At 49.6% G+C, this 16,524-nt stretch overlaps 1 protein-coding gene across 1 annotated transcript in view; it reads right to left on the bottom strand.

Moving 5' to 3' along the window:
* TTC39C (tetratricopeptide repeat domain 39C) overlaps nucleotides 1-13,523 on the bottom strand; it is a 174,313-nt gene extending 160,790 nt beyond the window's left edge. Inside the window, exon 1 of the mRNA XM_063923603.1 lies at nucleotides 13,096-13,523. Coding sequence (XP_063779673.1) covers nucleotides 13,096-13,235 — 140 coding nt within the window. The 5' untranslated portion in view covers nucleotides 13,236-13,523. The remainder of the gene's footprint in view (nucleotides 1-13,095) is intronic.
* Between the last annotated feature and the right edge of the window lie 3,001 nt (nucleotides 13,524-16,524).

Below are 16,524 nucleotides of genomic sequence, written 5' to 3'. Positions count from 1 at the left end.
GGATTTTGCTTGACTTAGGGCATTGTAGATGGCCCTTAGTTCCAGAATATTTATGTGAAGGGAAGTCTCCTGACTCGACCATAGTCCTTGGAAGTTTCTTCCCTGTGTGACTGCCCCCCAGCCTCGAAGGCTGGCATCCGTGGTCACCAGGACCCAGTCCTGTATGCCGAACCTGCGGCCCTCTAGAAGATGGGCACTCTGCAGCCACCACAGTAACGACACCCTGGTTCTTGGAGACAGGGTTATCAAGCGATGCATCTGAAGATGCGATCCGGACCACTGGTCCAACAGGTCCCACCGAAAGATTCTGGCATGGAACCTGCCGAAGGGAATTGCTTCGTAAGAAGCCACCATCTTTCCCAGGACCCGCGATGCACCGATACCTGTTTTGGTTTCAGGAGGTCTCTGACTAGAGATGACAACTCCCTGGCTTTTTCCTCCGGGAGAAACACTTTTTTCTGGACTGTATCCAGAATCATACCCAGGAACAGTAGCCGTGTTGTCGGAACCAGCTGTGACTTTGGGATATTCAGAATCCAGCCGTGCTGGTGCAGCACCTCCTGAGATAGTGCTACTCCCACCAACAACTGTTCCTTGGACCTCGCTTTTATTAGGAGATCGTCCAAGTACGGGATAATTAAAACTCCCTTTTTTCGAAGGAGTATCATCATTTCCGCCATAAACTTGGTAAATACCCTCGGTGCCGTGGACAGTCCAAACGGCAGCGTCTGGAATTGGTAATGGCAATCCTGTACCACAAATCTGAGGTACTCCTGGTGAGGATGGTAAATGGGGACATGCACGTAAGCATCCTTGATGTCCAGGGATACCATGTAATCCCCCTCGTCCAGGCTCGCAATAACCGCCCTGAGCGATTCCATCTTGAACTTGAATTTTTTTATGTATGTGTTCAAGGATTTCAAATTTAAAATGGGTCTCACCGAACCGTCCGGTTTCGGTACCACAAATAGTGTGGAATAGTAACCCCGGCCTTGTTGAAGTAGGGGTACTTTGATTATCACCTGCTGAGAATACAGCTTGTGAATTGCCGCTAGCACCGCCTCCCTGTCTGAGGGAGCAATCGGCAAGGCAGATTTTAGGAACCGGTGGGGTGGAGACGCCTCGAATTCCAGTTTGTACCCCTGAGATACTATTTGAAGGATCCAGGGATCCACCTGTGAGCGAGCCCACTGGTCGCTGAAATTCTTGAGGTGGCCCCCCACCGTACCTGGCTCCGCCTGGGGAGCCCCACCGTCATGCGGCGGACTTGGAAGAAGAAGCGGGGGAGGACTTTTGCTCCTGGGAACCTGCTGTTTGTTGCAGCCTTTTTCCCCTACCTCTGCCTCTGGACAGAAAGGACCCGCCTTTTCCACGCCTGTTTTTCTGGGTCCGAAAGGACTGAACCTGATAAAACGGCGCCTTCTTAGGCTGTGAGGGGACATGGGGTAAAAATGCTGACTTCCCAGACGTTGCTGTGGAAACTAGGTCCGAGAGACCATCCCCAAATAATTCCTCACCCTTATATGGTAACACTTCCATGTGCTTTTTTGAATCTGCATCTCCTGTCCACTGGCGAGTCCATAAGCCTCTCCTAGCAGAAATGGACAATGCACTTACTTTAGATGCCAGTCGGCAGATTTCCCTTTGTGCATCTCTCATATATAAGACTGAGTCTTTTATATGGTCTATGGTTAACAGGATCGTGTCTCTGTCTAATGTGTCAATATTTTCTGACAGTTTATCTGACCACGCAGCGGCAGCACTGCACATCCAAGCTGACGCAATAGCTGGCCTAAGTATAATGCCTGTGTGTGTATACACAGACTTCAGGATCGCCTCCTGCTTTCTATCAGCAGGTTCCTTGAGGGCGGCCGTATCCGGAGACGGTAGTGCCACCTTTTTAGACAAACGTGTGAGCGCTTTATCCACTCTAGGGGGTGTTTCCCAACGTGACCTATCCTCTGGCGGTAAAGGGAACGCCATTAGTACCTTCTTAGGAATTACCAATTTTTTATCAGGGAAAGCCCACGCTTCTTCACACACTTCATTTAATTCATCTGATGGGGGAAAAACTACGGGTAGTTTTTTCTCTCCAAACATAATACCCTTTTTAGTGGTACCTGTACTTATATCAGAAATGTGTAACACCTCTTTCATTGCCTCAATCATGCAGTGAATGGCCTTAGTAGGCATTAGGTTAGACTCATCGTCGTCGACACTGGTGTCAGTATCAGTGTCAACATCTGGGTCTGCTTGTGGTAGCGGGCGTTTTAGAGCCCCTGACGACCCATGCGACGCCTGGGCTGGCACGAGCTGAGAAGTCGGCTGTCCCACATTAGGCATGTCGTCAATTTTCTTATATAAGGAGTCTATACGTGCACTCATTACTTTCCATAAGCCCATCCACTCAGGTGTCTGCCCCGCAGGGGGTGACATCCCTTCTAAAGGCATCTGCTCCGCCTCCACATCATTATCCTCATCAAACATGTCGACACAGCCGTACCGACACACCGCACACACACAAGGAATGCTCCGAATGAGGACAGGACCCACAAAAGCCCTTTGGGGGGACAGAGTGAGAGTATGCCAGCACACACCAGAGCGCTATATAATGCAGGGACTAACTGAGTTATGTCCCCTATAGCTGCTTTTTATAATATATATATATATATATATATATATATATATGTATATATATATATTGCGCCTAAATTTAGTGCCCCCCCTCTCTGTTTTTACCCTGTTCTGAAGTGTAGACTGCAGGGGAGAGCCAGGGAGCTTCCTTCCAGCGGATCTGTGAAGGAGAAATGGCGCCAGTGTGTCTGAGGGAGATAGCTCCGCCCCTTTTCCGCGGCCTATTCTCCCGCTTTTTCCTGGATTCTGGCAGGGGTATTTACCACATATATAGCCTCTGGGGCTATATATTGTGGTATTTTTGCCAGCCAAGGTGTTTTTATTGCTGCTCAGGGCGCCCCCCCCCCCAGCGCCCTGCACCCTCAGTGACCGGAGTGTGAAGTGTGCATGAGGAGCAATGGCGCACAGCTGCAGTGCTGTGCGCTACCTTGGTGAAGACTGATGTCTTCTGCCGCCGTTTTTCCGGACCTCTTCTTGCTTCTGGCTCTGTAAGGGGGACGGCGGCGCGGCTCCGGGACCGAACACCAAGGACTGGGCCTGCGGTCGATCCCTCTGGAGCTAATGGTGTCCAGTAGCCTAAGAAGCCCAATCCGGCTGCAAGCAGGCGAGTTCGCTTCTTCTCCCCTTAGTACCTCGCTGCAGTGAGCCTGTTGCCAGCAGGTCTCACTGAAAATAAAAAACCTAAATCTATACTTTCTTTCTAAGGGCTCAGGAGAGCCCCTAGTGTGCATCCAACCTCGGCCGGGCACGAAATCTAACTGAGGCTTGGAGGAGGGTCATAGTGGGAGGAGCCAGTGCACACCAGGTAGTCCTAAATCTTTCTAGAGTGCCCAGCCTCCTTCGGAGCCCGCTATTCCCCATGGTCCTTACGGAGTTCCCAGCATCCACTAGGACGTTAGAGAAAAGTTAGATAGTGTTTTACTTCAAGAGTTCTGTACAAGCCAAGACAAATTTTAATCTCTTTTTTAGCAGAAGACCAGGTACATACACACAATGAGGACTGCTGCTCCTCAGTGAATATCACAATATAAAAGCAAAAGCCAGAGCCCTAGTTAGTATCGGTTGGTAAAGGGGGGGTGTATCTACCCTTTGACCAGGACAACACTCGCCAGGAGCAGCGTCCAAGGAGGGGTGCCACCAGGGAGTATAATCAAATAAATAAGATTTTACTTACCGATAAATCTATTTCTCGTAGTCCGTAGTGGATGCTGGGACTCCGTAAGGACCATGGGGATATAGCGGCTCCGCAGGAGACAGGGCACAATAATAAAAGCTTTAGGATCAGGTGGTGTGCACTGGCTCCTCCCCCTATGACCCTCCTCCAAGCCTCAGTTAGGATACTGTGCCCGGACGAGCGTGCATAATAAGGAAGGATATTGAATCCCGGGTAAGACTCATACCAGCCACACCAATCACACCGTACAACCTGTGATCTGAACCCAGTTAACAGTATGATAACAACGAAGGAGCCTCTGAAAAGACGGCTCACAACAAGAATAACCAGATTCTTGTAACAATAACTATGTACAAGTATTGCAGACAATCCGCACTTGGGATGGGCGCCCAGCATCCACTACGGACTACGAGAAATAGATTTATCGGTAAGTAAAATCTTATTTTCTCTGACGTCCTAGTGGATGCTGGGACTCCGTAAGGACCATGGGGATTATACCAAAGCTCCCAAACGGGCGGGAGAGTGCGGATGACCCTGCAGCACCGAATGAGAGAACTCCATGTCCTCCTCAGCCAGGGTATCAAATTTGTAGAATTTAGCAAACGTGTTTGCCCCTGACCAAGTAACTGCTCGGCAAAGTTGTAAAGCCGAGACCCCTCGGGCAGTCGCCCAAGATGAGCCCCCTTCCTTTTGGAATGGGCTTTTACAGATTTTGGCTGTGGCAGGCCTGCCACAGAATGTGTAAACTGAATTGTATTACAAATCCAGCGAGCAATCGTCTGCTTAGAAGCAGGAGCACCCATCTTGTTGGGTGCATACAGGCTAAACAGCGAGTCAGATTTTCTGACTCCAGCCGTCCTGGAAACATATTTTTCAGGGCCCTGACAACGTCAAGTAACTTGGAGTCCTCCAAGTCCCTAGTACCCGCAGGTACCACAATAGGTTGGTTCATGTGAAAAACAGAAAACACCTTAAGGAGAAATTGAGGACGAGTCCTCAATTCTGCCCTGTCAGAATGAAAAATTAAGTAAGGGCTTTATATATGATAAAGCCGCCAATTCTGACACACGCCTGGCTGAAGCCAGGGCTAATAGCATCGTCACCTTCCATGTGAGATATTTTAAGTCCACAGTGGTGAGTGGTTCAAACCAATGTGACTTTAGGAAACTCAAAACAACATTGAGATCCCAAGGTGCCACTGGGGCACAAAAGGAGGCTGTATATGCAGTACCCCTTTTACAAACATCTGAACGTCAGGCACTAAAGCCAGTTCTTTCTGGAAGAAATTCGACAGGGCCGAAATTTGAACCTTAATGGACCCTAATTTTAGGCCCATAGACAGTCCTGTTTTCAGGAAATGTAGGAAACGACCCAGTTGGAATTCCTCTGTAGGGGCCTTCTTGGCCTCACACCACGCAACATATCTTCGCCAAATGCGGTGAAAATGTTTTGCGGTTACATCCTTCCTGTCTTCGACCAGGGTAGGGATGACTTCATCTGGAATGCCCTTTCAGGATCCGGCGTTCAACCGCCATGCCGTCAAACGCGGCCGCGGTAAGTCTTGGAACAGACAAGGCCCCTGCTGGAGCAGGTCCTTTCTTAAAGGTAGAGGCTACGGGTCTTCCGTGAACATCTCTTGAAGTTTCGGGTACCAAGTCCTTCTTGGCCAATCCGGAACCACGAGTATCGTTCTTACTCATCTCCCTCTTATGATTCTCAGTACTTTTGGTATGAGAGGCATAGGAGGGAACACATACTCTGACTGGTACACCCACAGTGTTACCAGAGCGTCCACCGCTATTGCCTGAGGGTCCCTTGACCTGGCGCAATATCTGTCTAGTTTTTTGTTCAGGCGGGACGCCATCATGTCCACCTTTGGTTTTTCCCAACGGTTTACAATCATGTGGAAGACTTCCCGATGAAGTCCCCACTCTCCCGGGTGGAGGTCATGCCTGCTGAGGAAGTCTGCTTCCCAGTTTTCCACTCCCGGAATGAACACTGCTGAGAGTGTTATCACATGATTTTTCGCCCAGCGAAGAATCCTTGCAGTTTCTGCCATTTCCCTCCTGCTTCTTGTGCCGCCCTGTCTGTTTACGTGGGCGACTGCCGTGATGTTGTCCCACTGGATCAATACCGGCTGACCTTGAAGCAGAGGTCTTGCTAAGCTTAGAGCATTGTAAATTGCCCTTAGCTCCAGTATATTTATGTGGAGAGAAGTCTCCAGACTTGATCACACTCTCTGGAAATTTTTTCCTTGTGTGACTGCTCCCCAGCCACTCAGGCTGGCATCCGTGGTCACCAGGACCCAGTCCTGAATGCCGAATCTGCGGCCCTTTCATAGATGAGCACTCTGCAGCCACCGCAGAAGAAACACCCTTGTCCTTGGAGACAGGGTTATCCGCTGATGCATCTGAAGATGCGATCCGGACCATTTTTCCAGCAGATCCCACGGAAAGGTTCTTGCGTGAAATCTACCGAATGGGATCGCTTTGTAAGAAACCACCATTTTTCACAGGATCCTTGTGCAATGATGCACTGATACTTTTCCTGGTTTTAGGAGGTTCCTGACTAGCTCGGATAACTCCCTGGCTTTCTTCTCCGGGAGAAAACATCCTTTTCTGGACTGTGTCCAGAATCATCCCTAGGAACAGTAGACGTGTCGTCGGAAAAAACTGCGATTTTGGAATATTTAGAATCCACTCGTGCTGTCGTAGAACTACTTAAGATAGTGCTACTCCGACCTCCAACTGTTCTCTGGACCTTGCCCTTATTAGGAAAGCGTCCATATTTCTTTTAAGAAGAATCATCATTTCGGCCATTACCTTGGTAAAGACCCGGGGTGCCGTGGACAATCCAAACGGCAGCGTCTGAACTGATAGTGACAGTTCTGTACCACGAACCTGAGGTACCCTTGGTGAGAAGGGCAAATTTGGACATGTAGGTAAGCGTCCCTGATATCCAGTGACACCATATCGTCCCCTTCTTCCTGGTTCGCTATCACTGCTCTGAGTGACTCCATCTTGATTTGAACGCTTGTATGTAAGTGTTCAAAATATTTCAGATCTCACCGAGCCGTCTGGCTTCAGTACCACAATATAGTGTGGAATAATACCCCTTCCCTTGTTGTAGAAGGGGTACTTTGATTATCACCTGCTGGGAATACAGCCTGTGAATTGTTCCCCAATACTGCCTCCCTGTCGGAGGGAGACGTTGGTAAAGCAGACTTCAGGAACTTGTGAGGGGGAGACGTCTCGAATTTCCAATGTACACCTGGGATACTACGTGTAGGATCCAGGAGTCCACTTGTGAGTGAGCCCACTGCGTGCTGAAACTCTTGAGATGACCCCCTACCGCACCTGAGTCCGCTTGTACGGCCCCAGCGTCATGCTGCGGACTTGGCAGAAGCTGTGGAGGGCTTCTGTTCCAGGGAATGGGCTGCCTGCTGCAGTCTTCTTCCCTTTCCTCTACCCCTGGGCAGATATGACTGGCCCTTTTGCCCGCCTGCCCTTATGGGGACGAAAGGACTGAGACTGAAAAGACTGTGTCCTTTTCTGCTGAGATGTGACTTGGGGTAACAAAAGGTGGATTTTTCAGCTGTTGCCATGGCCACCAGGTCCGATGGACCGCCCCTTTATACGGCAATACTTCCATGTGCCGTCTGGAATCTGCATCACCTGACCACTGTCGTGTCTTCGTCTGGCAGATATGGACATCACATTTACTCTTGATGCCAGAATGCAAATATCCCTCTGCGCATCTCGCATATATAGAAATGCATCCTTAAAATGCTCTATAGTCAATAAAATCTTGTCCCTGTCAAGGGTATCAATATTTTCAGTCAGGAAATCCGACCAAGCCCCCTCAGCGCTGCACATCCAGGCTGAGGCGATTGCTGGTCGTAGTATAACACCAGTATGTGTGTATATACTTTTAGGATATTTTTCAGCTTCCTATCAGCTGGCTCCTTGAGGGCTGCCGTATCTGGAGACGGTAACGCCACTTGTTTTTATAAGCGTGTGAGCGCCTTATCCACCCTAAGGTGTGTTTCCCAACTCGCCCTAACTTCTGGCGGGAAAAGGTATACCGCCAATAATTTTCTATCGGAGGAAACCCACGTATCATCACACACTTCATTTAATTTATCTGATTCAGGAAAAACTACAAGTAGTTTATTCACACCCTACATAATACCCTTATTTGTGGTACTTGTAGTATCAGAAATATGTAACACCTCCTTCATTGCCCTTAACATGAAACGTGTGGCCCTAAAGGAAAATACGTTTGTTTCTTCACCGTCGACACTGGAGTGAGTGTCCGTGTCTGTGTCGACCGACTGAGGTAAATGGGCGTTTTTACAAGCCCCTGACGGTGTCTGAGACGCCTGGACAGGTACTAATTTGTTTGCCGGCCGTCTCATGTCGTCAACCGACCTTGCAGCGTGTTGACATTATCACGTAATTCCTAAATAAGCCATCCATTCCAGTGTCGACTCCCTAGAGAGTGACATCACCAATACAGGCAATTTGCTCCGCCTCCTCACCAACATCGTCCTCCTACATGTCGACACACACGTACCGACACACAGCACACACACAAGGAATGCTCTGATAGAGGACAGGACCCCACTAGCCCTTTGGGGAGACAGAGGGAGAGTTTGCCAGCACACACCAAAAACGCTATAATTATACAGGGACAACCCCTTATACAAGTGTTTTCCCTTATAGCATTTTTATATATGTAATCATATCGCCAAATAAGTGCCCCCCCTCTCTGTTTTAACCCTGTTTCTGTAGTGCAGTGCAGGGGAGAGCCTGGGAGCCTTCCTCACAGCAGAGCTGAGCAGGAAAATGGCGCCGTGTGCTGAGGAGAATAGGCCCCGCCCCCTTTTCGGCGGGCTTCTCCCGGAGTTTGTGAAATCTGGCAGGGGTTAAATACATCCATATAGCCTCAAGGGCTATATGTGATGTATTTTAGCCATAAAAAGGTATTATACATTGCTGCCCAGGGCGCCCCCCCCAGCGCCCTGCACCCTCAGTGACAGTTGGTGACTGTTGGTGAAGTGTGCTGACAACAATGGCGCACAGCTGCAGTGCTGTGCGCTACCTTATGAAGACTGAAAGTCTTCTGCCGCCTTTTTCTGGACCTCTTCAACTTCGGCATCTGCAAGGGGGGTCGGCGGCACGGCTCCGGGACCGGACTCCATGGCTGGGCCTGTGTTCGATCCCTCTGGAGCTAATGGTGTCCAGTAGCCTAAGAAGCAAATCCATCCTGCACGCAGGTGAGTTTACTTCTCTCCCCTAAGTCCCTCGTAGCAGTGAGCCTGTTGCCAGCAGGACTCACTGAAAATAAAAAACCTAACTTAAACTTTTATTCTAAGCAGCTCAGGAGAGCCACCTAGATTGCACCCTTCTCGTCGGGCACAAAAATCTAACTGAGGCTTGGAGGAGGGTCATAGGGGGAGGAGCCAGTGCACACCACCTGATCCTAAAGCTTTTATTATTGTGCCCTGTCTCCTGCGGAGCCGCTATATCCCCATGGTCCTTACGGAGTCCCAGCATCCACTAGGACGTCAGAGAAATAATGGCTGTTTACTCAGAGTGCCCTGCGGACTTCACCAGAAACAGGGGGTTCGAAAGATGGCGGCCACCTGTAATGTGACTGGGCTGAGGTTATAGATCAGACAATTGCGGCTTTCCTGGGGGTCGGGTAACAAGGATTACCGCCCCCTCTCCCGACTGGAGCTGGTTCCTCTCGTAAGCCTTCTCCCTGGCACCCAGTATCATTGTTGCCCTCCCAATGCCGAGCCAGTCACTAGATGAGGGATCTGCCGGTAGCCGGCAGGATGGCTGCCTCAACAAGACCGCAGGTCGGGGGACCCAGCCAGGCCCAGTTACAGGGTGCGATACCAGAGCAGTGCTCCGATCTCCCAACCCGGCCACCTCAGTACATCATCCTGGTGATCCTGCATGTCATCCAGCATGAGTGGGCACGCTTTGAGATGAAGAGCGCACTGAAAGGTGGAGAGGGCAGAGTTGCAGGTGAGAAGACAGGCCTGGGGTCTGGGCAGGGGACTGCTGGAGATACCTGCACTCCAATGTGTATACACCCATGTAATAATCATCTGCATGGCAGGAGGCATGTCACTCTGGGGCAGGCCATCTTGGGGGGTAACTCAGACCTGATCGAGATGTGCGAAAAAATTCACATCTACAGTCAAATTTTTTGACATGTGGAGGGACGCACAGCACAGGGCAAGTCGGCCCCGCATGCCGGATCCAGCCCCCACCCATACACACACACACACATACATGCGAAAGCATCGCACGGCTTCATATTGCTTTTTCAACATCAGCGACAGGGTCTGAATCAGGCCCTTGTTCTAGCACAGGAAGGGTGCCATGTACCAGGTGTGCTCTTACATGGTGCTCAGACTCTTCTGCTGGGCACAGTAATCCTGGCCATCTCCTGTCCCTGACACCAGGCTCTTGTACCCTCCCTGCCCCTACTGACATGTGAAGTAGGTAGGTGACCTTGGGTGTATTACTCCTTGTGCATCAGTGTTAGGTGCAGATTTGACAAGACACCAGGGCACACGCTGGAGTTTACTGGAGAATCTCACAAACTGTAATACTTAATCCATTGTAGCATAAACTATGCCTTTGATGTCTGTAAAGCGCGTGAGACCTATGGGAGAAAGCGCTATATAAAGTATTATCCTACCTGGTGTGCCGCCCTGGGCAGCGCCTGGCCCGGAGACTTGCACAGCAGACAGGAGCCACTGTAACTGGCGCCAGTGTATGACACAGCACTGCACTACAGTGAAGAAACTCAAAATTAACTACAGCTACCAGCAGCCCTTGTTTATTTTGAGTTTAATCACTGTAGGCGGTCCTGGACACCGGCGCCAATAACACTGGCTCCTGCCTGCTTGTGTGGCCATGCCCCTTCCCCACAAGAACACTCCCCTTTTTCATCACACCTTTACTATTTCAAATACAGGGGAGGGGGTAGCTCCTTACTTTGCCATGGGCGCTCAGACCCCTAGATACACCCCAGCTGACAACTATGCTTACACTATAATATTATTGTATTTATCCTCCCTATTTAGATTGCCTTCTTTGCAGTTTTTCATATTTAATCAACAAATATGTCTAAGGTGTGTAAAGAACCTTGGGCAGCAAACAAAGGATTATAATCAAATAAAAGGTGTAACAAGGAGAAAGATCCTGCAGTCCTTAGATTCCATGTATTAGATCCAGATCACCCACAAAGTTGAAGTGCTGAAAAATGCACTCGACATAAAGGTTACTGTACACATTACATTCTGCTCAGGATATTTAGCATGCAACGGAAAACAGGCTACTGCTCCTATTTATCAACTTGTTTCCCCACAAAATTATGCAGAAACTGCACTTTTTGCATGATTCTATGTATTCCTGCTATGTACTAATATAAAATCTCCCACAGTAGGCTAATTAGCGCTGCAGATAGCAGTTCCCATTATTTTCACTGGGGACTATGATAAACATTTGCAAAACAGTAGACCATAGGCTACTACAGAATAACGCCATCTGGAGATAGCATTACCTGCCAGGGCCAAACTGTACAGCAGGCCCCATAGAAACCTATGGGGCTGCATTTGTAGAGGAAAATTAAGAGACTGCGGCAGGTATTGGATATATCTGGTGTGATCTCTCCATAGTACATCTGGGGGATGCTAAATAACCTCTGTTTTAGGAGAATATCCCACAAATATTTAATGATACATAGTTCCCTAATACCCCTTTCACGTCGCACAAATAACCCGGTATCGACCCGGCAACACGGGTCAGTGTGCGGTGTGAAAGGGCCATTTCCGAATTCCCGGGTCGCCTGACCCGGTAATTCAGCCCGGGAATAAAGCAGTGTTATTCCCGGGTCTGTGGCAGCGTAAACAGATCACCGGGTCGAAGCGATCCGGGACCCATTTACTATAGGGAGAGGCAGCGCAGAGATTAGCTAATCTCCAAGCGCCGCCTCCGCCCCTATTCAACCGACCCAGTCCACGGGAGGGATCCATTTCCAATTCCCGGGTGGGATCCGGCATTGGAGATGTGAAAGGGGTATAATGGAGTTACAAAACAAGGTCAGCAAGTGACAAGAGATACAGAAACCTAAACAATATTCCAAGATGACAATTCAGTTTGAAATTGTAATTGCCCACATCCATTTGCAGAAACATGGCAACATTGTACAAAGGATGAATAACAGAATTAACCCAAATTAATGTCAGGATTTGTTTTGAGACTTTCGTCCCAGCTTTTTAAAAAACGTATGTAATACATGCCATTGCACATATCTAGGTGAGACACCTAATCCAACACAAATACCAGAAACCGGTTGGCACAGTAGTGAACCTGACTCATATAGTTTAAACAGGATATTCAAGTGAAAACACAAAATCGTAAGTGAAGCGAACCGACCATTACTCTCTGTTTACAAAAACCATCATTGGTGCAGTTTCCACAGGACCTAGAATTGGTTATTAGATGATGATCCTTGTTGGCACAAAGACGGGACGTTATTCTGACACTGTTTGTACAGATTCTAGACAGGCAATTATTACCCCGGCACCCTGCCGTACACAGCACTTTCCCAGGCCACAGCCATTACCCAGAGATTCTGCCTGGCAGTGATCACACATAATTCAGAACGGACAGTGACTACCCATGGGTCCCAACTGGCACAGCGATCACACAGGAATCCTGAATGGCAGTGATTACACAGGACTCAAGATCATTTCATTCAACCCAGCAATCTGACTGATACATAACTGACCAGGGAACAGAACATGAGCCACACTGATTATCTAGGAACCCTGAATGGCACCATCTGATCACCATGTACCCATGCCACTTGAATGGCACGGCAATCTACCAAAGGCACAGTAAATACCCATTAATAATACATTTGCCCAGGCACCCTGACCAGCACAGCAATCACTGGGGTACCCTGACTGGCACAGCAATAATTGTATCACACTGTGACCCTGACTGGCACAACAGTCACTGGGCACCCTGACTGGCAGAGCAGTCACTGTATCAGGCGGGGACTATGACTGGCACAGCACTAACCAGTGGATCCTCACTGACACACTGGCCCTAATCAGCAATATGAATGCAGCGCTGACTCTCGGGAGTCTCCCTCCGTGTCCTCAGTGATTACAGCATCCACCCTGACATCACGGAGCGCACACAGGGCAGCAGCGGGACAATTGCTGCGTGTTACACGCACAGCGCCCCCCTCACCGGTATTTCTTGAACAGCTGATCAGACTCCCTGAAGCCGTTATTGAGCAGCATATTGATGCCCACCAGGGCCAGCTCGGCATCATCCATCGGATCCAGGCGATCCGCTTCCAGCTGCGCTGCGGTCTGCTGCTCGGCCATGGTGCAGGGTATGAAGCCGCCGCTGTGTTACAGGAGGAGGAGGACCCGCAGCTCAGTCACCGCTCCCCGGCCGCGGCTCCGTCTGACAGCAGCAGCACACAGCCTGACAGCAGCAGAGACCAACGCAGCAGCCAGTGTGTGTGCAGCGCCGCCGCGTGTAGGGGAGGAGGAGCAGGAAGAGGCAGGGCCGCAGCTGCTGCTGCACACAGGCTTTGTGTGATCTCTAATGATAGTCATCATCATCATCACTGGCGTACTCCTGTCACTGTAACATCATCACCGCCGGCTGCTGCCTGCACTATGGGAGCTGCTGGAGCCGGCAACCCCTTCATGTTTATTTATAGCCATGTACTACTAAGCACCTGCATGCAGATTCATGGGGACCATACTTTCATTACCCCCCTGTTATTTACACTGTACTTACTAAAAGCAACACTTGTGATACAAATGGACATAGAAATCGCATGTTTTTATTTTATTGTGCTCACGTTATAGGCTGTTCAGCGTTGTCCAGGCAGATAGAGAACATGACAGACTCGGCTGCCTTTCCCTCAGTCACTAATACATTTTCTCTAACGTCCTAAGTGGATGCTGGGGACTCCGTAAGGACCATGGGGGATAGCGGCTCCGCAGGAGACTGGGCACATCTAAAGAAAGCTTTAGGACTATCTGGTGTGCACTGGCTCCTCCCCCTATGACCCTCCTCCAAGCCTCAGTTAGATCTTTGTGCCCGAACGAGAAGGGTGCACACTAGGGGCTCTCCTGAGCTTCTTAGTGAAAGTTTTAGTTTAGGTTTTTTATTTTCAGTGAGACCTGCTGGCAACAGGCTCACTGCATCGAGGGACTAAGGGGAGAAGAAGCGAACTCACCTGCGTGCAGAGTGGATTGGGCTTCTTAGGCTACTGGACATTAGCTCCAGAGGGACGATCACAGGCCCAGCCATGGATGGGTCCCAGAGCGGCGCCGCCGGCCCCCTTACAGAGCCAGAAGGCAGAAGAGGTCCGGAAAATCGGCGGCAGAAGACGTCCTGTCTTCAGCAAGGTAGCGCACAGCACTGCAGCTGTGCGCCATTGCTCTCAGCACACTTCACACTCCGGTCACTGAGGGTGCAGGGCGCTGGGGGGGGCGCCCTGAGACGCAATAAAAACACCTTGGATGGCAAAAAAAAAAAACGCATCACATATAGCTCCTGGGCTATATGGATGCATTTAACCCCTGCCAGAATACATAGAAAAACGGGAGATAAGGCCGCCGATAAGGGTGCGGAGCCTATCTCCTCAGCACACTGGCGCCATTTTCCCTCACAGCTCCGTTGGAGGGAAGCTCCCTGGCTCTCCCCTGCAGTCACTACACTACAGAAAGGGTTAAAAAAGAGAGGGGGGGCACTAATTACGCGCAGTATTAAAGATACAGCAGCTATAAGGGGAAAAACACTTATATAAGGTTATCCCTGTATATATATAGCGCTCTGGTGTGTGCTGGCAAACTCTCCCTCTGTCTCCCCAAAGGGCTAGTGGGGTCCTGTCCTCTATCAGAGCATTCCCTGTGTGTGTGCTGTATGTCGGTACGTTGTGTCGACATGTATGAGGAGAAAAATGATGTGGAGACGGAGCAGATTGCCTGTAATAGTGATGTCACCCCCTAGGGGGTCGACACCTGAGTGGATGAACTGTTGGAAGGAATTACGTGACAGTGTCAGCTCTGTATAAAAGACAGTGGTTGACATGAGACAGCCGGCTACTCAGCTTGTGCCTGTCCAGACGTCTCATAGGCCGTCAGGGGCTCTAAAGCGCCCGTTACCTCAGATGGCAGATATAGACGCCGACACGGATACTGACTCCAGTGTCGACGGTGAAGAGACAAATGTGACTTCCAGTAGGGCCACACGTTACATGATTGAGGCAATGAAAAATGTTTTACACATTTCTGATAATACAAGTACCACCAAAAAGGGGTATTATGTTCGGTGAGGAAAAACTTCCTGTAGTTTTCCTGAATCTGAGAAATTAAATGAGGTGTGTGATGATGCGTGGTTTTTCCCCGATAACAACTGATAATTTCTAAAATGTTATTGGCATTATATCCTTTCCCGCCAGAGGTTAGGGTGCGTTGGGAAACACCCCCTAGGGTGGATAAAGCGCTCACACGCTTGTAAGGGCTCTACCCTCTCCTGAGATGGCCGCCCTTAAGGATCCTGCTGATAGAAAGCAGGAGGGTATCCTAAAATGTATTTACACACATACTGGTGTTATACTGCAACCAGCAATCGCCTCAGCCTGGATGTGCAGTGCTGGGTTGGCGTGGTCGGATTCCCTGACTGAAAATATTGATACCCTAGATAGGGACAGTATATTTTTGCCTATAGAGCATTTAAAAGATGCATTTCTATATATGCGTGATGCACAGCGGAATATTTGCCGACTGGCATCAAGTCTAAGTGCGTTGTCCATTTCTAACATAGAGGGTTATGGACACGTCAGTGGTCAGGTGATGCGTATTCCAAACGGCATTTGGAAGTATTGCCTTATTAAGGGGAGGAGTTATTTGGGGTCGGTCTTTCAGACCTGGTGGCCACGGCAACAGCTGGGAAATCCACGTTTGTACCCCAGGTCGCCTCTCAACATGAGAAGACGCCGTATTATCAGGCGCAGTCTTTTCGTGGACAAGCGGGCAAAAGGTTCCTCATTTCTGCCCCGTGACAGAGGGAGAGGAAAAAGGCTGCAGAAATCAGCCAGTTCCCAGGAACATAAACCCTCTCCCGCCTCTGCCAAGCCCTCAGTATGACGCTGGGGCTTTACAAGCAGAATCAGGAACGGTGGGGGGCCCGTCTCAATGAATTTCAGCGCGCAGTGGGCTCACTCGCAAGTAGACCCCTGGATCCTTCAGGTGATATCTCAGGGGTACAAATTAGAATTCGAGACGTCTCCCCCTCGCCGTTTCCTAAAGTCGGCTTTACCGATGTCTCCTTCTGACAGGGAGACAGTTTTGGAAGCCATTCACAAGCTGTATTCCCAGCAGGTGATAATCAAGGTACCCCTCCTGCAACAGGGAACAGGGTATTACTCCACACTGTTGTGGTACCGAAGCCGGACGGCTCGGTGAGACCAATTCTAAATCTAAAATCTTTGAACACTTACATACAGAGGTTCAAATTCAAGATTGAGTCACTCAGAGCAGTGATTGCGAACCTGGAAGAAGGGGACTACATGATGTCTCGGGACATCAAGGATGCTTACCTTCAAGTCAAAATTTACCCTTCTCACCAAGGTTACCTCAGGTTTATGGTACA

Source organism: Pseudophryne corroboree, chromosome 5 (assembly GCF_028390025.1).
Source record: "Pseudophryne corroboree isolate aPseCor3 chromosome 5, aPseCor3.hap2, whole genome shotgun sequence".
Classification (NCBI taxonomy): Eukaryota; Metazoa; Chordata; class Amphibia; order Anura; family Myobatrachidae; genus Pseudophryne; species Pseudophryne corroboree.
Note: the sequence above shows the minus strand (reverse complement) of the source record. Positions and strands in the feature narration are given on the sequence as shown.